General features: G+C 54.3%; 1 protein-coding gene across 1 annotated transcript in view; it reads right to left on the bottom strand.

Annotated features, from left to right (window-relative positions):
• Positions 1–9,039: 9,039 nt before the first annotated feature.
• The window catches only part of ALX4 (ALX homeobox 4), a 33,893-nt gene continuing 26,566 nt past the window's right edge, over positions 9,040–16,366 (bottom strand). The window contains exons 3-4 of the mRNA XM_036428252.2: positions 11,362–11,490; positions 9,040–10,638 (exon numbers count right to left, since the gene is read on the bottom strand). Of these exons, the coding sequence (XP_036284145.1) occupies positions 10,312–10,638; positions 11,362–11,490 (456 nt within the window). The 3' untranslated portion in view covers positions 9,040–10,311. The remainder of the gene's footprint in view (positions 10,639–11,361; positions 11,491–16,366) is intronic.

The raw sequence follows: 16,366 nt of genomic DNA on the forward strand, positions 1-16,366 counted from the left end.
GCCCTTGACCGGAATCGAACCTGGGACCTTTCAGTCCACAGACCGACGCTCTACCACTGAGCTAAATGGGTTTCGGCAACCTTTTCCACTTCTGAGCAATGTCCAGGATAGCTTCTGGCCCCGTTAGGCCAACCGTGCCTGGTCTGAGCATCTGACAGGCCTCCTGGGCTACTTTCGGCAGTGGAAAGTAGGCAAGCAGAACTCCACTCAATCTGCGATCCCCCCCTCTCTAGGATAGTGCAACTCACATCCTCTCCTCCACCTCCATTAGTGGACTCTCAGGAACCCCCATCTTCAGGCTTTGAGACGTCTATGTTCCCAGGAGGGTGTGTGGGTCTGTATGGGCAACTTTTGGCCATGGATTTTTAAAAATATATATTTTATTGATTTTTTACAGAGAGGAAGAGAGAGGGATAGAGAGTTAGAAACATCGATGAGAGAGAATCATTGATCAGCTGCTTTTTGCACACCCCCTACTGGGGATGTGCCTGCAACCGAGGTACATGCCCTTGACCTTTCAGTCTGCAGGCTGACGCTCTATCCACTGAGCCAAATCGATTTCGGGTTGGCCATGGATTTTTAATGTCAGGCTCACCTCCTGGCATCACAGGGAAGATGACAGGAGAGTTTGACCCCTCTTCTGGCTTCCCAAGCTTCCTTTCAAGAAAATGGTGGCTGTCTGGTCAGCGTGGCTCAGTGGTTGAGCATCGACCTCTGAACCAGGAGGTCCTGGTTCAATTCCCAGTCAGGGTACAGGCCAGGGTTTGTAGGTTTGATCCCCAGTGTGGGATATGCAGGAGGTGGCCAGTCAATTATTCTCTCATCATTGATGTTTCTATCTCTCTTCCTTCCTCTCTAAAATCAGTAAAAAATATATTTAAAAAATAAATAAAAAGAAAAAGGATACCAACTATCATTTGTGTCTGCCATTTTGTTTTTTTCTAGTTTACAACCTTTGGGGGATAGAGCTTTTTCCTTTCTTCTTCTCCCAACTGGTTGGGCTGCAGATTGCATCCCCCCTCCCCCCCGTTCCCATGAGGGCACAGGCTTTCAGGTGGGAGACGGAGGAAGGGAAAGACTTAGGTGGTTTTCTAGAGGTACCAGGCAGCTGTGCCTGCTGGACGTTTCCTCAGCAAAGCACCAATTTGTCTACAACCTCAGGAGCTGCAGAGGGTGAGCTGCCCACAGAGCAGGCGCTGGACCTATCATCTCAGACCCTGGCCCCCGGTCCTTTCACAAAGCTTCACCTTCAGAATACAGTCTTCGAACCAGGATTTTTTCAGCTTCACCTGGTGTGGACTTTATACCCCCTCAGTAGAAACCATAGTTCCCCTTTTGGATTTTGATCTTCTCCCAGGCTAGCAATATGTGGTACGATACCCTCTTGTGATGCTGGGCAACAAGATGATTTCGCCCTATGCAGGCTATTGTAAGTGCTCTGAGCACCCGTAAGGTGGGCGAGGCTAAGCTCTGATAGTCACTAGGCTATATGATTTAAATGCATTCTCAACTTAACCGTGCTTTCAACTTCTCATGCGGTTATTAGTACATAACCCCATTGTAAGTCAAGGATCACCCGCATATCTATTTGGGCTTTTATGTATAACTGCCAACCTAACAGCATTAACTCCTAAACCCAAGGATATACTAAACAAATGTCTGTGTGTTTTTTTTTTGTGTTTTTGTTTTGTTTTGTTTTGTTTTTGTTTTTTTGGTCATCACAGCTGAAGAATAGCCAATTAGTTACTGATCCAGTTGAAATAAGAACTGATGAATTATTTTGATGAATTATTCAGTCATTCACCAACATATACTCTGGGCCAGGCTCTGTACTAGATCTAGGAGATAAAATTGAACAAGACTAAGCTGATAGAAAGGAGCTCTAATTCTAGGCACAGTTCTTGAGTTCTGTAGGATGAGGTGAGCCTGTTGGTGGCCGAGGACTCTACGCACATACGTTTTAGTCCTCCTGTAAGTGAGATAATACCATTTCCTTTGGTGAGTGGGGGATTTGGGATTTTTAATTTTTTTAAAGAAGAACTGTTTTTGAAATTTTTAAATTGTTTTTTGTTGTTAATCCTCACCTGAGGATATTTTCCCCATTGATTTTTAGAAAGAGTGGAAGGGAGGGAGAGACAGAGAAACATCGATGTGCGAGAGATACATTAATTGGTTGCCTCCTGCACACACCTTGACCGGGGCTGGGTTGAGCCTGCAACTAAGGTACATACCCTTGAGTTTAACCTGAGATCCTTTAGTCCACGGGCCAATGCCCTAGCTAATGAGCCAAACCAAGGATGATTTTAATTTCCTTTTCTCATAGCACCCGCCCTTGAGTTGTACCTTTGCCCTTCCCTGGCCTTGAGAGAGTCCACTCAGGGCCTTAGTTTCCTCAACCAGAAATTGGACACAGCAAGAGCGCTTAGATTCTGGTTGATGAGATGGAGTGACCTATCAGATCGCTTCTCCACCTCTTAGCCAGGACCTTTACCAGATTGTACCTGATGATGCTGGCAGCCAGCCCTCTTCCGGCCCCTATTTCTGTTACCAGAGAGCGTGGGGGTCTGGATCCTATCTGGCCCCGTCAGGGTGGATTACCGAATGAGCAGTTCTTTTGCCCAAGTCCCTTTCCTGTGCTATAAATAAGCCCCATGTTTATTTTCTTATGTTATTGAAATGAGAACTTGGGATCTGGGCCTCTTGACGAGTCAGGAGAGCGTCCATCCGGTGTCTGGTGAGGGCCCTGCCTGCCTGGCTGCTGTCTGAAGCTATTTGGAGTCCTCCCCTATGTTTTGGATGTGGCTTAATTTCAATAGTAAGGGTTGTATGCAGCCCTGTATCTGCTGATTTTCAGGTTTCAGCTTTCTTCCAGCCTCAGTGCCTGCTTAGAAGTGAAGCTGTGTTTCTCATTAAGGGGGATAACAGCCACAATTGAGGTAATTAACGAAAATTGTGCATTGGTGGCAGCAGCGCCTATAAGATTTCCAATAGCCTTTCTCTAGTAGATCCTGAGGGGCTTGCCTTCATCTCCTCCCTTCTGCCTACCCTGCACCTGATCTCTGTCCTGGTTTTCTGGAGGTAGCCCCAATAATTTCTCTCCGAACAGCCTTGAGGCTTGTTCTTGTTACCAGGTTGGTTTGGTATGTTGACAGCTTGGGCAAATGAGGACTCTATTCATTCCACCTTCTCCAGTGCCTGGAAGAAATAGGATTCCCCCCCTCCCCTCTCTCATAGCAACTTCCAGTTGCCAGTTGTACCTTGGCCCTTTTTTAGAAGACACAATGGGGAATATCCATTAATAACAGATAGATGCTCCTTTGGTCCCATGGCTACACCACCTCAATGGAGAAGGTGACCTATGACAACCTTGGGAGGAAAGGGAAACACCTGACCGCCCAGTGCCAGGTGTTATATCCTGTGTGGAAGTCTGGACGTTGGGAAATACTCCAAGTTAGGACTTCCTAAAGAGTGATTCCTGGCTTCTCCAGGCTTTGGGAACACATGGAGAGTGTCCAGTGAGACTATGAGCTGTACACAGCATTCATTGTCTAGTTAAACTTGGGATAGGGAACACTATATTCTCAGGATGGGTTCGCCTGGTGAGTCGCTCAGGTGTGAGATGGTACCTCATTGTTGTTTTGATTTGCATCTCTCAGATGATTAGTGACTTTGAACATGTTTTCATATGTCTCTTGGCCTTCTGTATGTCCACTTTAGAAAAGCATCTATTTAGGTCCTTTGCCCATTTTTTGATTGGATTGTTTATCTTCCTTTTGTTAAGATGTATCAGTTCCCTATAAATTTTGGAGATTAGGCACATATCAAATATAACATTGGCAAATATATTCTTTCATGCAGTGGGCTTTCTTGTTGTTTTGTTGATGATTTCTTTTGCTGTGCAGAAGCTTTTTATTTTGATGTAGGCCCATTTGTTTATTTTCTCCTTAGTTTCCATTGCCTAGGAGCTGTATCAGTAAAGATATTGCTTCTGATATTTTCCTGCCTATGGATTCCTCTAATATTTTTATGGTTTCCTATCTTACATTTAAGTCTTTTATCCATTTTGAGTTTATTTTTGTGTATGGTGTAAGTTGGTGGTCTAGTTTCTTTTTTTTTTTGTTTTGTTTTGTTTTGTTTTGTTCTAGTATCTATCCAATTTCCCCATCACCATTTATTGAAGAGACTATCTTGACTCCATTGTATGCTCTTGCTTCCTTTGTCAAATATTAATTGAGCATAATGGCTTGGGTCGATTTCTGAGTTCGCTGTTCTGTTCCATTGGTTTATATGTCTGTTCTTGTGCCAGTACTAGGCAGTTTTTAGAACAGTGGCTTTATAATATAGCTTGATATCTGGTATTGTGATACCTCCAACTTTGTTTTTCTTTCTCAAGATTGCTGTGGCTATTCAGGGTCTTTTTTTGTTTCTTATAGATTTTTGGAGAGTTTTTTCTAGGTCTGTGAAATACGCCAATGGAATTTTAATGGGGATTGCATTAAATCAATAGATTGCTTTGGGTTGTATGGACATTTTAATGATGTTGATTCTACCAATCCATGAACACGGTATATTCTTCTCTATCTCTTTTTTCAATGTCCTGTAGTTTTCTGAGTATAGATCTTTTACCTCCTTAGTTAAGTTTATTCTGAGGTATCTTAATTTTTTTGGTGCAATGGTAGATGGGATTTTGTTGCTGATGTTGTTTCTCTTTCTGTGAGTTCATTATTGGTGTATAAAAAAAAAACCACATAGATTTCTGGGTGATTATTTTTGTATCCTAGTTGCAATCCATTCTTAAACCCAGGGTTCTTGTGTCTTACTTCAACACCCGGCATCCTGGCTGGTCCTTTTCTATGCCTTCGTCTGAACAGAGCTACCTTCGTGCCTCCTTCCTCTGCCCAATCTCCTTTCCTTGTCCCCCAGCACACACACTCATTGATTTTCATTCTCTCTCCACATTGCATCACGGCCTGAATGCCACAACCGCAGCAAGCTCCTCCTTCCCCACAGAGTGTGGAAATTAGGGGTACGGTGTGGGAAATGACAGAGAAGGGTTGAAGAGGGGGCTTGTGGTACAGCCAAAAGAGGGATCCCAGTAGGCATGGCAACAGCATTGCAGCCAGGACTCCGGGGAGACCTCACATGGACCCCACAGGAGTTTGCTCCCAACTAGTTAAGGCAACACCTTAACACATGGTTTGCACATGGTCCTAAACTGAAGCTCCTTTCGGAAGTTCGCCCTTCCTCAAGCCTGATGGTCTGTGTTGAGCTAAAAAAAAAAAAAAAAAAAAAAAAAAAATCTGTTTGGAATCAGAATTTCTGGGGGAAATGTCAGCTCTCCCACTCATTGTCCCTGGTGCTGGCACTAGACACTCTGAGAAAGCAGACAGTGTGCACGGGGAGTGGGCTGTCTGTGGAGGGCCTATTGTTCTTCAGCTGCTGAGTCTGCGAGTCTGGGCCTGTGTGAGGAGACAGACCATCACTGCTGCCCCTCCCATGCCCCACCAGCAAACAGGATCTCTGCCGGTACATGAACCAGTGAGTGCATGCATGTGACCTGTAACCCTTCCGCTAGCTGGTCACCCAGGCAGGGCTTACTCCCCTCCTCCAGGCTGTCTGGTGAACGTAGATGACTCCCTCTCTGCACAGGGCTCCCTGGAGCTAACTGCCTCTCCCCGGGGTCACCTTCGTGCGGAAGGCGGGAGAGCTGGGCCCTGTTGCTTGATCACGTGTTTCTAGAGCTTTGCTTTAAAAGTCATCTGGATGGACCTCCGACAAGTTCCCTCAGCCTCCAAGCAGGAGACCAGGCCCAGGACCTGCCTGTGCTGGAGGCCTGTCCTATGCTCTGGGCGAAGCCACCGGGCCTCCTGCCCCGAATCCGAGTGTCCTGGCCGGAACCCGCTTCCAGAACAGCCCCTGGAGACACGGTCCGGCACTCGGTGCCGTGGAGGGAGCCCGTGGGCTGGGAAGACCCACGGTGCGGGCTGTGCTAAGCAGCACAGAGATAGGGGTGCCAAGGAGCTGCTGCTGGGACCTCATTTTGCTGCCTGAGAAGCAGACTATGGTAGCCCTGCTTCTTTCCACCCCCGGCCGCGCAGGCGGGTCCCCTGGGATAAAGGGGGACCGTTCCAGACCCCCGCAGGCCATGCACCCCTCCCGGCGCAGGAGCAGGAGCCGGGCGGCCACCTGTTGTTAATCTAGGCCTCATAATCCACCCTGCACTGTGTCAGCAGTTCAAAAGGGCACTGTTAGTATTTTTTGCCGACTTCAATTAACGTGAGATTTCAGAGGCCCCTCTGATCACATTTCATCTGTCACAAGTCGGGAACAAAACAGACAGGTTCCAGTGGAGAGGAGGAAGGAGAAGGAGTTTATTGCAAACAACAACCAAACAGACAGTCTGGGCTGTGCCCAGCCAGGTGCTCGGAGCGACTGGGGCTCCCGCTCTCCAGCGGCCCCAGGCCTGGGCCCCCGGGTCTCCTCCCCCTCCGTGTCCCTCCCCTCCCCGAAAAGACGTAAGTGCAATAACTTACTTTAAAGGCAAGAACGTTTCTATGAATACTTCGCTGTAATGTAGTTACTTGGTGGTATAGGCAGTAAAATTTTATGGAACCGACCTCATTTTTTTTTTAATACATTTTTTTCTGAATTTTTAATGTATTTTTTAATATATATATTTTTAATATCCACCCCAGGCCATTAAGCTAAAGGGAAAGTTGCGTTTATACAGGGTTAACATATCTTACAATGAGAACAAGTCAGTATCGGTTGAGGTTCATGTTCCTTCTAGCACTCAGCTCTCTTTCCAGCCACGGCACACCCAGATTGTTAGACATCGAAAACTGTCCTCCAAAATCAGTAGTATAAAGGCCTAGCTCTGTGAACCTAAGGGTGGGGGGAGGTGGGTGGGGGGTGGAGGAGGGGCGAGGTTAGGTCATGTTCACTGGGACACCTCTCCTGCCGCCAGCATCCTTCAGGAAGTGAAGTGGGCGGCCCGACTTTTGAGAAGTAGGGTTTGTGTGGCCTCCTCATTTTCCTCTTTTCTGTTCGTGGACGATTATCCTGGGGGCCAGCTTGCCAGCCGTCCTCCCCAGCGAGCCTGACAGTCAGGGCCATCACCCAGAGCAGAAGCCCAGGGTGTCTCCCAAGGCGGCCTCCCCATGACCCAGCCCGGAGAGAGAGGGCGGAAGCAGGGTGCGTGGCTGTTTTCATGGGAGAGTTCCTCTTGCCCGCCCGCCCGCCCGCCCGGCGGAATCGGTGGAATCGAGGGCGGAAAGGGCACTGGAGCTGGGCCCAGCGTGGCCACGCGGTATGGGCCGGGCCCCACCTCGCCATCGCAGGGTCGCTGGACCAGCCTGGCCACCGTGCTTCCCCCGCGCTGGGGCACAGCAGCCAGAGCTGAGAATCAAGTATCGTTGGAAGAACTCAAGGGAAGTGACAAAGCCCATGTCCTCCAAGTCCAGGGAAGCCTGTGGACAAGCCCCTCTGAGTGCCTGCCCCAGGCCCTCTCCTCCTCCCCTGCCCCGCAGCAGTGACAGCATGAGGGGGCAGCACCTCAGTGTCCAGCCCTGGGAGCAGGGGCACCCCCAGCGGGTTGAGGCTGCCCGCCACTTCAGGTCTGCGTCGCCATCTCTGCTGAGATCCAAGGCAAGGGGCCCAAGGGAATCTTTGACTCTTCAGCTTCTCCTCAGCCACAGAGCAGGCTGCTCCTGCTCCTCCTGCTGCTGTCCTGAGGAGCCACCAGCCGGAGAGTCCTCAAGCGGGCTGAGCCGTCCCAGGCGCTGCTTCGGGGATGCCTCCCGCCCTGAAACACGGAAGGCCAGGGCCTAACTCTTCTCCCCGACCCCGGGGAAGAACCCAGGAGAAAGCAGCTGAGGAGGGCAAGGCACCCGAACAGAGAGCTGAGTGCTGGCCCTGGGGGATGAGGGGTGGGTGCTTCATGCAGCAGCTGTCCCCTAAGACCTGGCAGTCAAACCCAGGCAGCATGTCAAGCTGCTCTCAGCTTTCCTGGCCTCTGGTTAGACCTGTCAGGGCAGTCACTGCTCCCTGGGAGCCGGGTCTTCTGTCTCCATTGTAAGGGGATTGAACTAACTAGAATAACCCCCAACTCCCCAGCTCTCAATGTGGTTCTCAGAGTGTCAGGCAGGCCCTAGAGGGCAGGACAGGGAGGACAGGCCAGAGGGAGGGTAGCCACCTGTGGGGAGATGAGCAGGGACGCGTTAATCATGAATACAGGGCTCAGGGCGACTTCCCCTACCAGAGGCCTTCTCTTAAAGCAGACACATAGAAAATTGGGTGCTGGGGTCCCTTCCAGAAGGATCCACTGCAAGCCCTCCTCCCCCCCCCCCCCCCTTGGGGCTTTCTCTGTGCAAAGACTCTCTCCTGGTGAAAACGTGCCTTCTTGAAGGTTCCAATTTAGGAGGAAATGGGACTGCTCCCAGCCTTGGGCAGCTTGCTCCTTCCCTCTCTACGCTAGGTTTTTGTTTTTGTTTTTTGGCGGGGGTGGGGAGGTGGGGGGGGTCTGGTTATTTCAGTGGCCCTCAGAACGGAAAAGGCCACTCCATGATCCTCCAGCAAATGAAATCCGGAAAGCCACGCCTTCAAGGACGTCCAATGCCATGTCCGAGACCCCTGTGGCTCCAGCAGAGCGACCTCAGAGTTCCGGCTCACAGAGGCCTGGCTCACAGAGGCCTGAGGGAGGCCAGAGCCAGATGCTCCCCGGCCTGTTCTGGAGCCGAGGAGAACTCGGGGCCGAGGTGAACACTGCGATTTCCTGTAAACCCCGAGCAGCTCAGGGGCAGGGGATCTGCCCAACCCAAGAGGCTGGCCTGCGTCCAGGCCCCAGGGCTGACAGGCCTGGCCCTCCTCACGGGCGGGACCAAGGGAGAGAGTAAGAGACAAGCACTTCAGGGCGTGGGGGCTGCCATGGACCTCCCGGAGGACGGGGACATACTGTGTGCCTTGGCTTTGGTGACGGCTGGGGCCTAGCCCTCCCCCTTGGAGGCCCCTTCCTACAGGCAGGGCAAGGCTGTGGAGGGCATCCTGGGCTCTCCCCTAGGAGCCTCCCAGAGGCCAGAGGAAGGGGCTGGGGCTTCCCATCCCTTAGGAAGAAGCATGAGGAGGGCTGTCTGCCCTGTGCCTGGAAGGCTACGGAGCCCCGTCACTGTGGAAGGCTCTGGAAGGTATGTCAGTGTGCCAGAGATGGCAGAGGATGGGAAGGCAGCCTGGAGACCAAGCGTGGGCACAGGTCCTCCAGCAGATCCCGCACGCGCCCCTGACCCTGTGCCTCCCCCAGGCCCTGGCTCCAATGTCCCAGGTGTAAGTCCTTCCAAGACACTGCTCAGCTGCCCCAGTGAGTGACCAGGAGGGGACAGGAGGGAGAACCCAACCCCCTCCCCCCTCAGAGGGGCTAGCTGGATGGAGAACAGACCTGCCCGACCTGCCCATGGTCGCTGTCATCCTGCCCACAACGGGATGTCAGGGCCGGAGACAGAGTGTGTGTGCGAGCCCTGCCCTCACTTGGACATTTCCCTGTGGTTCTTTCTCTCTCTGGAAGCTTCTCTCCCCTGAGCACCGGGGGTACCGTGGGGTCTGCATCTTCCCTGGCGATTCACCCAGATCCAGGGTTTCCGGGTGCGTCCCCCTCCTGCACGTCAGCACTGCTGGTGACCGCTGGATTCTTTGGCTCCCGCTCCTCGGCCCATTCATTCCTTCTGGGCGTGTCCAGCCTGGGGACACTCAGGATGGGGACTCCTCCACTCTGGGTGACGGTGAGGCAGGTGCCTGGGGTCCAGGAGGTCAGGTTTTATGGGGTGTTTAAGAAGAGGAAAGGAGCCAGGAGGGCAGAGGGCTGACCCTGCAGGTCAGCCTGTCCTCCAGACAGTCTTGGGGCTGCTGACCGGGGGCCACACAGAAGAAGGATGGACGGACGTGACTGCATTGCGGCTGCTGCTGGGTCTCGGCGGGAATTTAGACTTGACTCAGTGGTCACACCAGGCGGGATGGAGGAGAGGGTCTCCAGCTTCTAATGGATGCGAAGTCGCAACCCCGACCACTGCTTCCTCCGCTGCCCCTGGCCGGGAGCAGGCATCTCGGCCTTGGTGCGGGGAGGGACAGGGGCCTGCTGTCCCCTCCCTCCCAGCAGTCCCCGGGGCCTCAGACCTGGGGTGGCTGAAAGTGCTGAGGGTCAGGCCCCTGACCCGGGCCAGGTTCCTAAGAGGAAAGTCGAGTGGGAGGCTGGGGGCCTGGAAAGCATGGGCGTGGCCAGCGCCCCGAGGTGGGGCGGGTGCGGGCCAGGGCGGGAGGGCCCTGTCATGTGGCCCAGGAGATGGCCGCACTGTGCTCCTTGGCCTTCATGCGCAGGGCCGCAATGCTCGATGTCTTGCGGTCCGGCTCCCCGTTGAGCTCATAGCCGTTGAGGCCCGGGCCGAGGCCGGCTCCGAACAGGCCGCCCATGTGCGTCTGGCCCACGTGGCCACCGGCCCCAGAGACGCTCAGGAAGTCGGTGACGCCGCCGGCCCCGGAGCCAGGGGGGTGGGCGTGAGGGGACATGCAGGCTGGCACCGGGTCGCAGGGGACCACGCAGGCGGGCACTGGCGAGGCTGCCCCGTTGTTGCCGATCCAGGACGGGTTCTGAATCTGGGGAGGAGGAGGGAGAGATGTCACCAGCTGCCTGGGGCAAGGGTGAGGGGGTTGCGGGGGGGGGGGCGGGGGGAGTCCATAGGAATACCCCCTGAGTGACCTCTTCCCACAACGAGCTCTCCCCAGCATGAGGATGAGCCCATTCTTGCTTGGGAGCCTCTCTAAGCATGAAGGTCCCCCAGGGGCCCCCAGGAGAGCCTGGGCTGGGTGCTTTGGCGGCTGCCCTCAGGGGCCAGGCCTGCAGTAGGTAGAAGTTCTGTCCGCTTCGAACTTCAGACTTCATCTGGGGTCCAGTGAGAGGTTGGGGCTACAGCTAAGCAGCCGAGAGCAGCCCGTCTCAGCTGCTGCCTTCCTGATCATAGATATAGTTTCGGACTTTGTCTCTTTGTCCGTGGACCCTTTGAGGCCAGCGCCTGATTTACCTCCGGCTCCTCCCAGGCCAGAGCCTCCAGGGTACCCGATCAGCGGGGAGCGGGGAGCTGGGCGTTGGGGGCATGGGCTCTGGGCTGGTGGGTGGTGGTGTGGAGGGGGTGCGAGGGGGCAGAAGAGACCTACATCTCCCAGAAGCCAAAGTCAGTGGCTGAGGATCTCAAAGCTGATGCCCTTGAGGCCTCAGAACTCACTCGAACCAACGGATACGCTGCCTCAGGAGGTGAGTGCAGCAGCTGAGGGGACGGAGCCAGTGGGGCACCCATGTGTCTGGGGTGAAGAGGAACTGACCTGGGCATAGTTCTCGGCGCGCGTGAGGAGGGGCAGCTCGTAGGCCGTGGAGAAGTGGGTCCGGACCTGCTGCATCTGCCCGAAGCGCTCCCGCTTCCGCCACTTGGCCCTCCGGTTCTGGAACCAGACCTGCAGGACAAAGCAGGTGTCGTAGGGTCCGGTCCGAGGCCCAGCCCTCAGCGGTGACCGGGAGCCCAGCAGGCCACGGGACTGCCGGCAAGCGCCGCTTCGGTGTGCATCCCCAAGGGCTTACCATCTAGAACGGTCGAAGCGGAGAGTCAGGGAGGCAGCTCGCTCACCCTCCACCAACCAGGGGCGTGACCCTGGCCAGGAACTTCATTTTTGCTACGTGTCAGGATCTAGCTAGAGCAAGCAAGCGTCACACACATGAAACATGTCCTGGTCGTGAGCATTTATGGGGAGGTGTGGCCTGATCTGCTGTGGAGAAGCTGATAAAAGCGTGAATACCCCTCCAGAAAATTGTCCTATTAGACCAGTGATTGGCAAACTGCAGCTTGCGAGCCACATGCGGCATGCAAGCTGCGGTTTGCCGCTCTGTTGACTAATGAGTTTGCCGACCACTGTATTAGACCGCCACACACGTGGTTTTCCGAACGGCCCGGGTTCCCTGTGGCCTTCTAGCCAGAGGCCCTCCCCTCCTGACTCTGCCTCCCCCACCATTCTTGTGGGAAATAGTCTCCCGGCTCTGAAACCCCGTGTTAAAGGGCCTGAGGATCACAGGGCCCTGCTGGGCAACAGAGGCAGTCAGGGAGGGCTTCTTGGAGGGGAGGGCTGGAGCGGGGCCTGGAGTGTTTGTTGGCTGGAGGGAGGAGAGTCCAGGCCTGAGTTTAGAGACACCGGGCACACTGCCCAGTTGGGGAGCAGTGGGAGAAAGGAATCGAGGAAGCAGAAGTCAGACAGCGGGGACCTCGGGGGCCAAGTGCAGGGGTTTGCCCCTGATGCTGTCAGCAGAGGCAGACGTGTAAGCGCTCACTCAGAAAGGGGGCTTCATGGGAAGAGGGCTGGAGGCCACCTGTCACCGAGCATGGGTGGTGGAAGCTGGCCTGACTAGGGGCCTGAGTAGGGGGGTGGTGTCCAGGGCAGGTGAAGGAGCTGGGATCGATGGGGGGTGCCTGGGGCACTTCTGGCCCAAGGCTTGTGGGCAAGAGCTCCCTTCAGGGCCTGTGAGCCCTGCCTGACTGGGAATCACCAGGTGGGAGAGGGGGTGCAGAGGGATCGGCTTCCAAGCCAGGGATGGCCTGGGGCCGAGTCAGAGGCGGGAGCTGGGCTTCCCAGAGGCAGGCTGGGCAGCAAGCCTGTCAAACCCAAAGGCTAACACGGACCCCATAAACGAGGCATGCGGCCTGTGGGCTGTGCAGCTGACATGCTTTCTGCACAGGCTGTCAGTGTCGCCCAGGAACGGAGTGCCCCATGGGGGTGCTGGCACTGCCAACAGCCTCCGTTTCTGCCTCTGGAAAATGGGCCAATATTTGTACTGACATCTCCCAGGAGTGATGCTTCTTAGGTGAGACAGGTGGGAAATTCCATTCATTTTTAGAGTGCTCCACATTTGTTTATTTATACCCTGTTTCCCCGAAAATAAGACAGTGTCTTATATTAATTTTTTCTCCCAAAATTGCCCTAGGTCTTATTTTCAGAGGATATCTTATCTTTCTATGTGCTAGGTCTTATTTTCGGAGGATGTCTTATTTTCGGGGAAACACGGTAGCGCCTGGCCTTTCTTGCTGTCCTTCACTAGAGGAAAGGCTCAAGAAATCTGAAGTATACCGTATGTATCTCATGCGAGGGTAGGAAGGGTGGGGGGAGGAGGGAGTGTGTACTGCACCTCCCTTCCCCCCAGCCCCAAGTATGTATGGGCACAAGTGTAACACACACATGCATGCACACACACCACACCCCCCCACACGTATGCACATGCACACATACATGCGCACACACACACACACACACACACACACGCCTGCCGAAGTTTCTTTCAGTCACTCTTTCCCCACTCCTGACTGTGGTGCAGGAGAAGCAGTCTTCCTGTGTCCTCCCTGGAGACCGGCCCTCTCCTGGGCCTGGGGTCTCGGCCCTGCCCCAGCGCCTGCTGGGAGCCAAGGGCGGGTCAGATCTCCACTCTGCACCGCTGAAACGGGATCCCCCTTTATCAGCAGCCTGGAATGGGGGGCTGGGGGCAGGATGAGAGAGTGCATCAGAGGAGCTTGTTTTCATTTCATGTTTAATTTCCTGCAGGCTTAGCTCAGTCTTTCCGCTCCTTCCTCCACCTCCCAGGGCTTTCTGTGGGGGGAGCCGGGGGGAGGGGAGAAGCCCACCGGAGGCATCAAGATATATGGCTCCTTCGTTCTCTCTTTGGGGGCGGGGAGAAGGCAAGAAGAGGTTCAGTTGCCGCCTGCAGAGGTTTCTGGGAGCCTGTGGACTCAGGGTCCCTGTGAGGGAACGCAGAGTGGAGAGGTGCCGGTGAAGGCTCCGCAGGCCTGGATGGGCTGGGAGGGACGCAGCGGGGAGGGAGAGGGCCAGGGTCCCTAAAGGAGCCTGGAATTGAGGGGAGGAGCAGAGGCGGGGGATGGAATGTGGGGGAGCTGGTTGTGGGGGAGGAGGAGGCCGGCAGAGGGGAGACCTGGTTATCTGGGAAGATAGATGAGCAGGCGAGGGAGAGGAGGCAGAGAGAGCACTGGCTTGGGGAGGGGTGGGGGGGTGGGGTCAGGCTGAGGGCTGAAGATGGAGATGGTGGGAGGCCGCTGGCTGTGGGGGAGCAGGCTGCTGAGAGCAGACCTGCCACCTCCCCCTGCAATTCCTCCCTCCCTGGGCCCCACCCTGTGCACATGGCTAGAGCTCTCTGCCCAGATCCGGCTTTAAGCTAAACTAGCCTCTCTGGTCTGCAGCCTCCTCCCACATAGATGGGGCGGTGGCACGGGCATCCTCACGGGCCGTCCTGTGCCGACATTCATGGGTCCTGAGGCTTTGCGTCCTTCTATTTCTGACCCCTGGAGCCTGGCACTCTGAGAGCAACCCTCCTGCTTCCACCCAGATTCCCTGTGCCCCAGGCTTGTCTCCATGGCACACCCCCAGGAGGAGAGAGCAGGCCGCAAGATTCTGTGTGTCTCACCCCAGACCACCCCATTTCCCCGCCCCTCTGGCCTGAACCCATCGGCGCAGACCTCTCCCCAAGGAACCAACCTTCTTGGCAGAGGCCCTGCTAACCGCAGCCCATCTGGGGCCCTGGCGGGGTGGCCCAGGGCGGGGAAGGCCTCTGTCTTATTGTCTTCAGACACCAGCTGCGCAGATTGGAATCCCAGACACACAGAGAGAGGCCCCTGCAGCCCCCTGGAGCAGGGCCAAGCCCCGGGCTTCTTCCAGGAAGGGCCCATCTCGGCACCCCGGTCACCTCCTGTGCCCCCCACCCAGGCACCGGGCTTCCCACCAGCTGGTGGTGGGCCCCAAACACACTGAGCGGAGGCAGGCAGGGGGTTCCGCCACTATTCCTTTTGCCCCCAGGGCACTGCCAGGCTCGGGGCTCAACCCAGAGGTCTGACGCACATGAACATCCCACCCACCCTGCCAGGGCCTTCATACAAAGACGTCTCGGAGCAACCTGGCCCGAGTCCTAGGACAGCAAACTGAAGTGAAAGAAGCCCCGGGCTGGAACCGCGAGTCTCAGATCCTAGTCTCAGCACTGCCACCGCGGCCTGTTCCCGAGTCCCCGGACCACAATCACTCTCTTCCCCAGCCGCTTGCTCCTTGTCATCAAACGAGAGGACCAGGTGATCCTCTCCAGCACTAACACCCTGCAAATCTAGGATCGCCCCTTTGGATCAGAAGACAGGCAACCCTTTCTGCCTTGGCTGCTGGGAAGCTCAGAGGTGAAGTTTGTGCTCAGTGGCAACGATGATCCCAAGCCTAGATTTCTGACATGATGACCTTCCCATTTTATGAAATTGTTCCTGTTCTTAGGTGAAAATAATGAATCTTCCATTATAAGCTACTTCTCAACTCCTTTTGGTGGGGCAGGCATAGATGTGTGTGTGTGTGTGTGTGCGTGTGTGTGCAGAGAGAATACCATTTTAGCTGGCTAGTGGTGACCGAAAAATGTTCGGCATGCCCCAGTGTCATTTCCATGTTTAGTACTGGAAGGGCCATCCTTCTTTCTATACTAAGGGAATTCTACCCCTGGGTACTTCCATCCACTTGTTAGGAACACATACAGCACACATATACGTACACACATCCTACACAGAAAATGAGCTGGTTAATCTCACACCAACACAGCACCTATAGCAGTGATTCTCAACCTTTCTAATGCCTCGACCCTTTAATACAGCTCTTCATGTTGTGGTGACCCCCAACCATAAAATTATTTTCATTGCCACTTCATAACTGTAATTTTGCTACTGTTAATGAATTGTAATGTAAATATCTGTGTTTTCCGATGGTCTTAGGCTATACAGAACCACTAGCAGGGTCACCTAAGACCATCGGAAAACACAGATATTTACATTAAGATTCATAACAGTAGCAAAATTACAGTTACGAAGTAGCAACGAAAATAATTTTATGGTTGGGGTCACCATATGAGGAACTGTATTAAAGGATTGCGGCATTAGAAAGATTAAGAACCATTGACCTACAGGAATGTTCCATTCCAGCCGACCCCTTCTCCACCTCCTGCCAAATCCATCTGCTGAGCTGAGGCCAGATTCTGGGGTTCCTGGCCAGACTCTGAGCATGTGAGGTCATGTGGCCGGTGATCCCCGACAGTGGGTGTGAGATGGCTTTTGGAAACCCAGTAAAACCTGCCCTGCCTTCCTTCCCCAAACACTCACTCGGGGGCAGAGCGGAAAACAACAAACAGCCTGCCCTCGGGAGCTTAGGCTTAACCCCCCTGTTCACATCACTGTGGTACAGACCACTTCTGGATGGCTACGTATTTATTGAAACGGCCGGTCCTTCCCATGTTAGCCATCGTACAGCATGATTCTGGCCT

Source organism: Pipistrellus kuhlii, unplaced genomic scaffold, assembly GCF_014108245.1.
Source record: "Pipistrellus kuhlii isolate mPipKuh1 unplaced genomic scaffold, mPipKuh1.p scaffold_m20_p_9, whole genome shotgun sequence".
NCBI lineage: Eukaryota > Metazoa > Chordata > Mammalia > Chiroptera > Vespertilionidae > Pipistrellus > Pipistrellus kuhlii.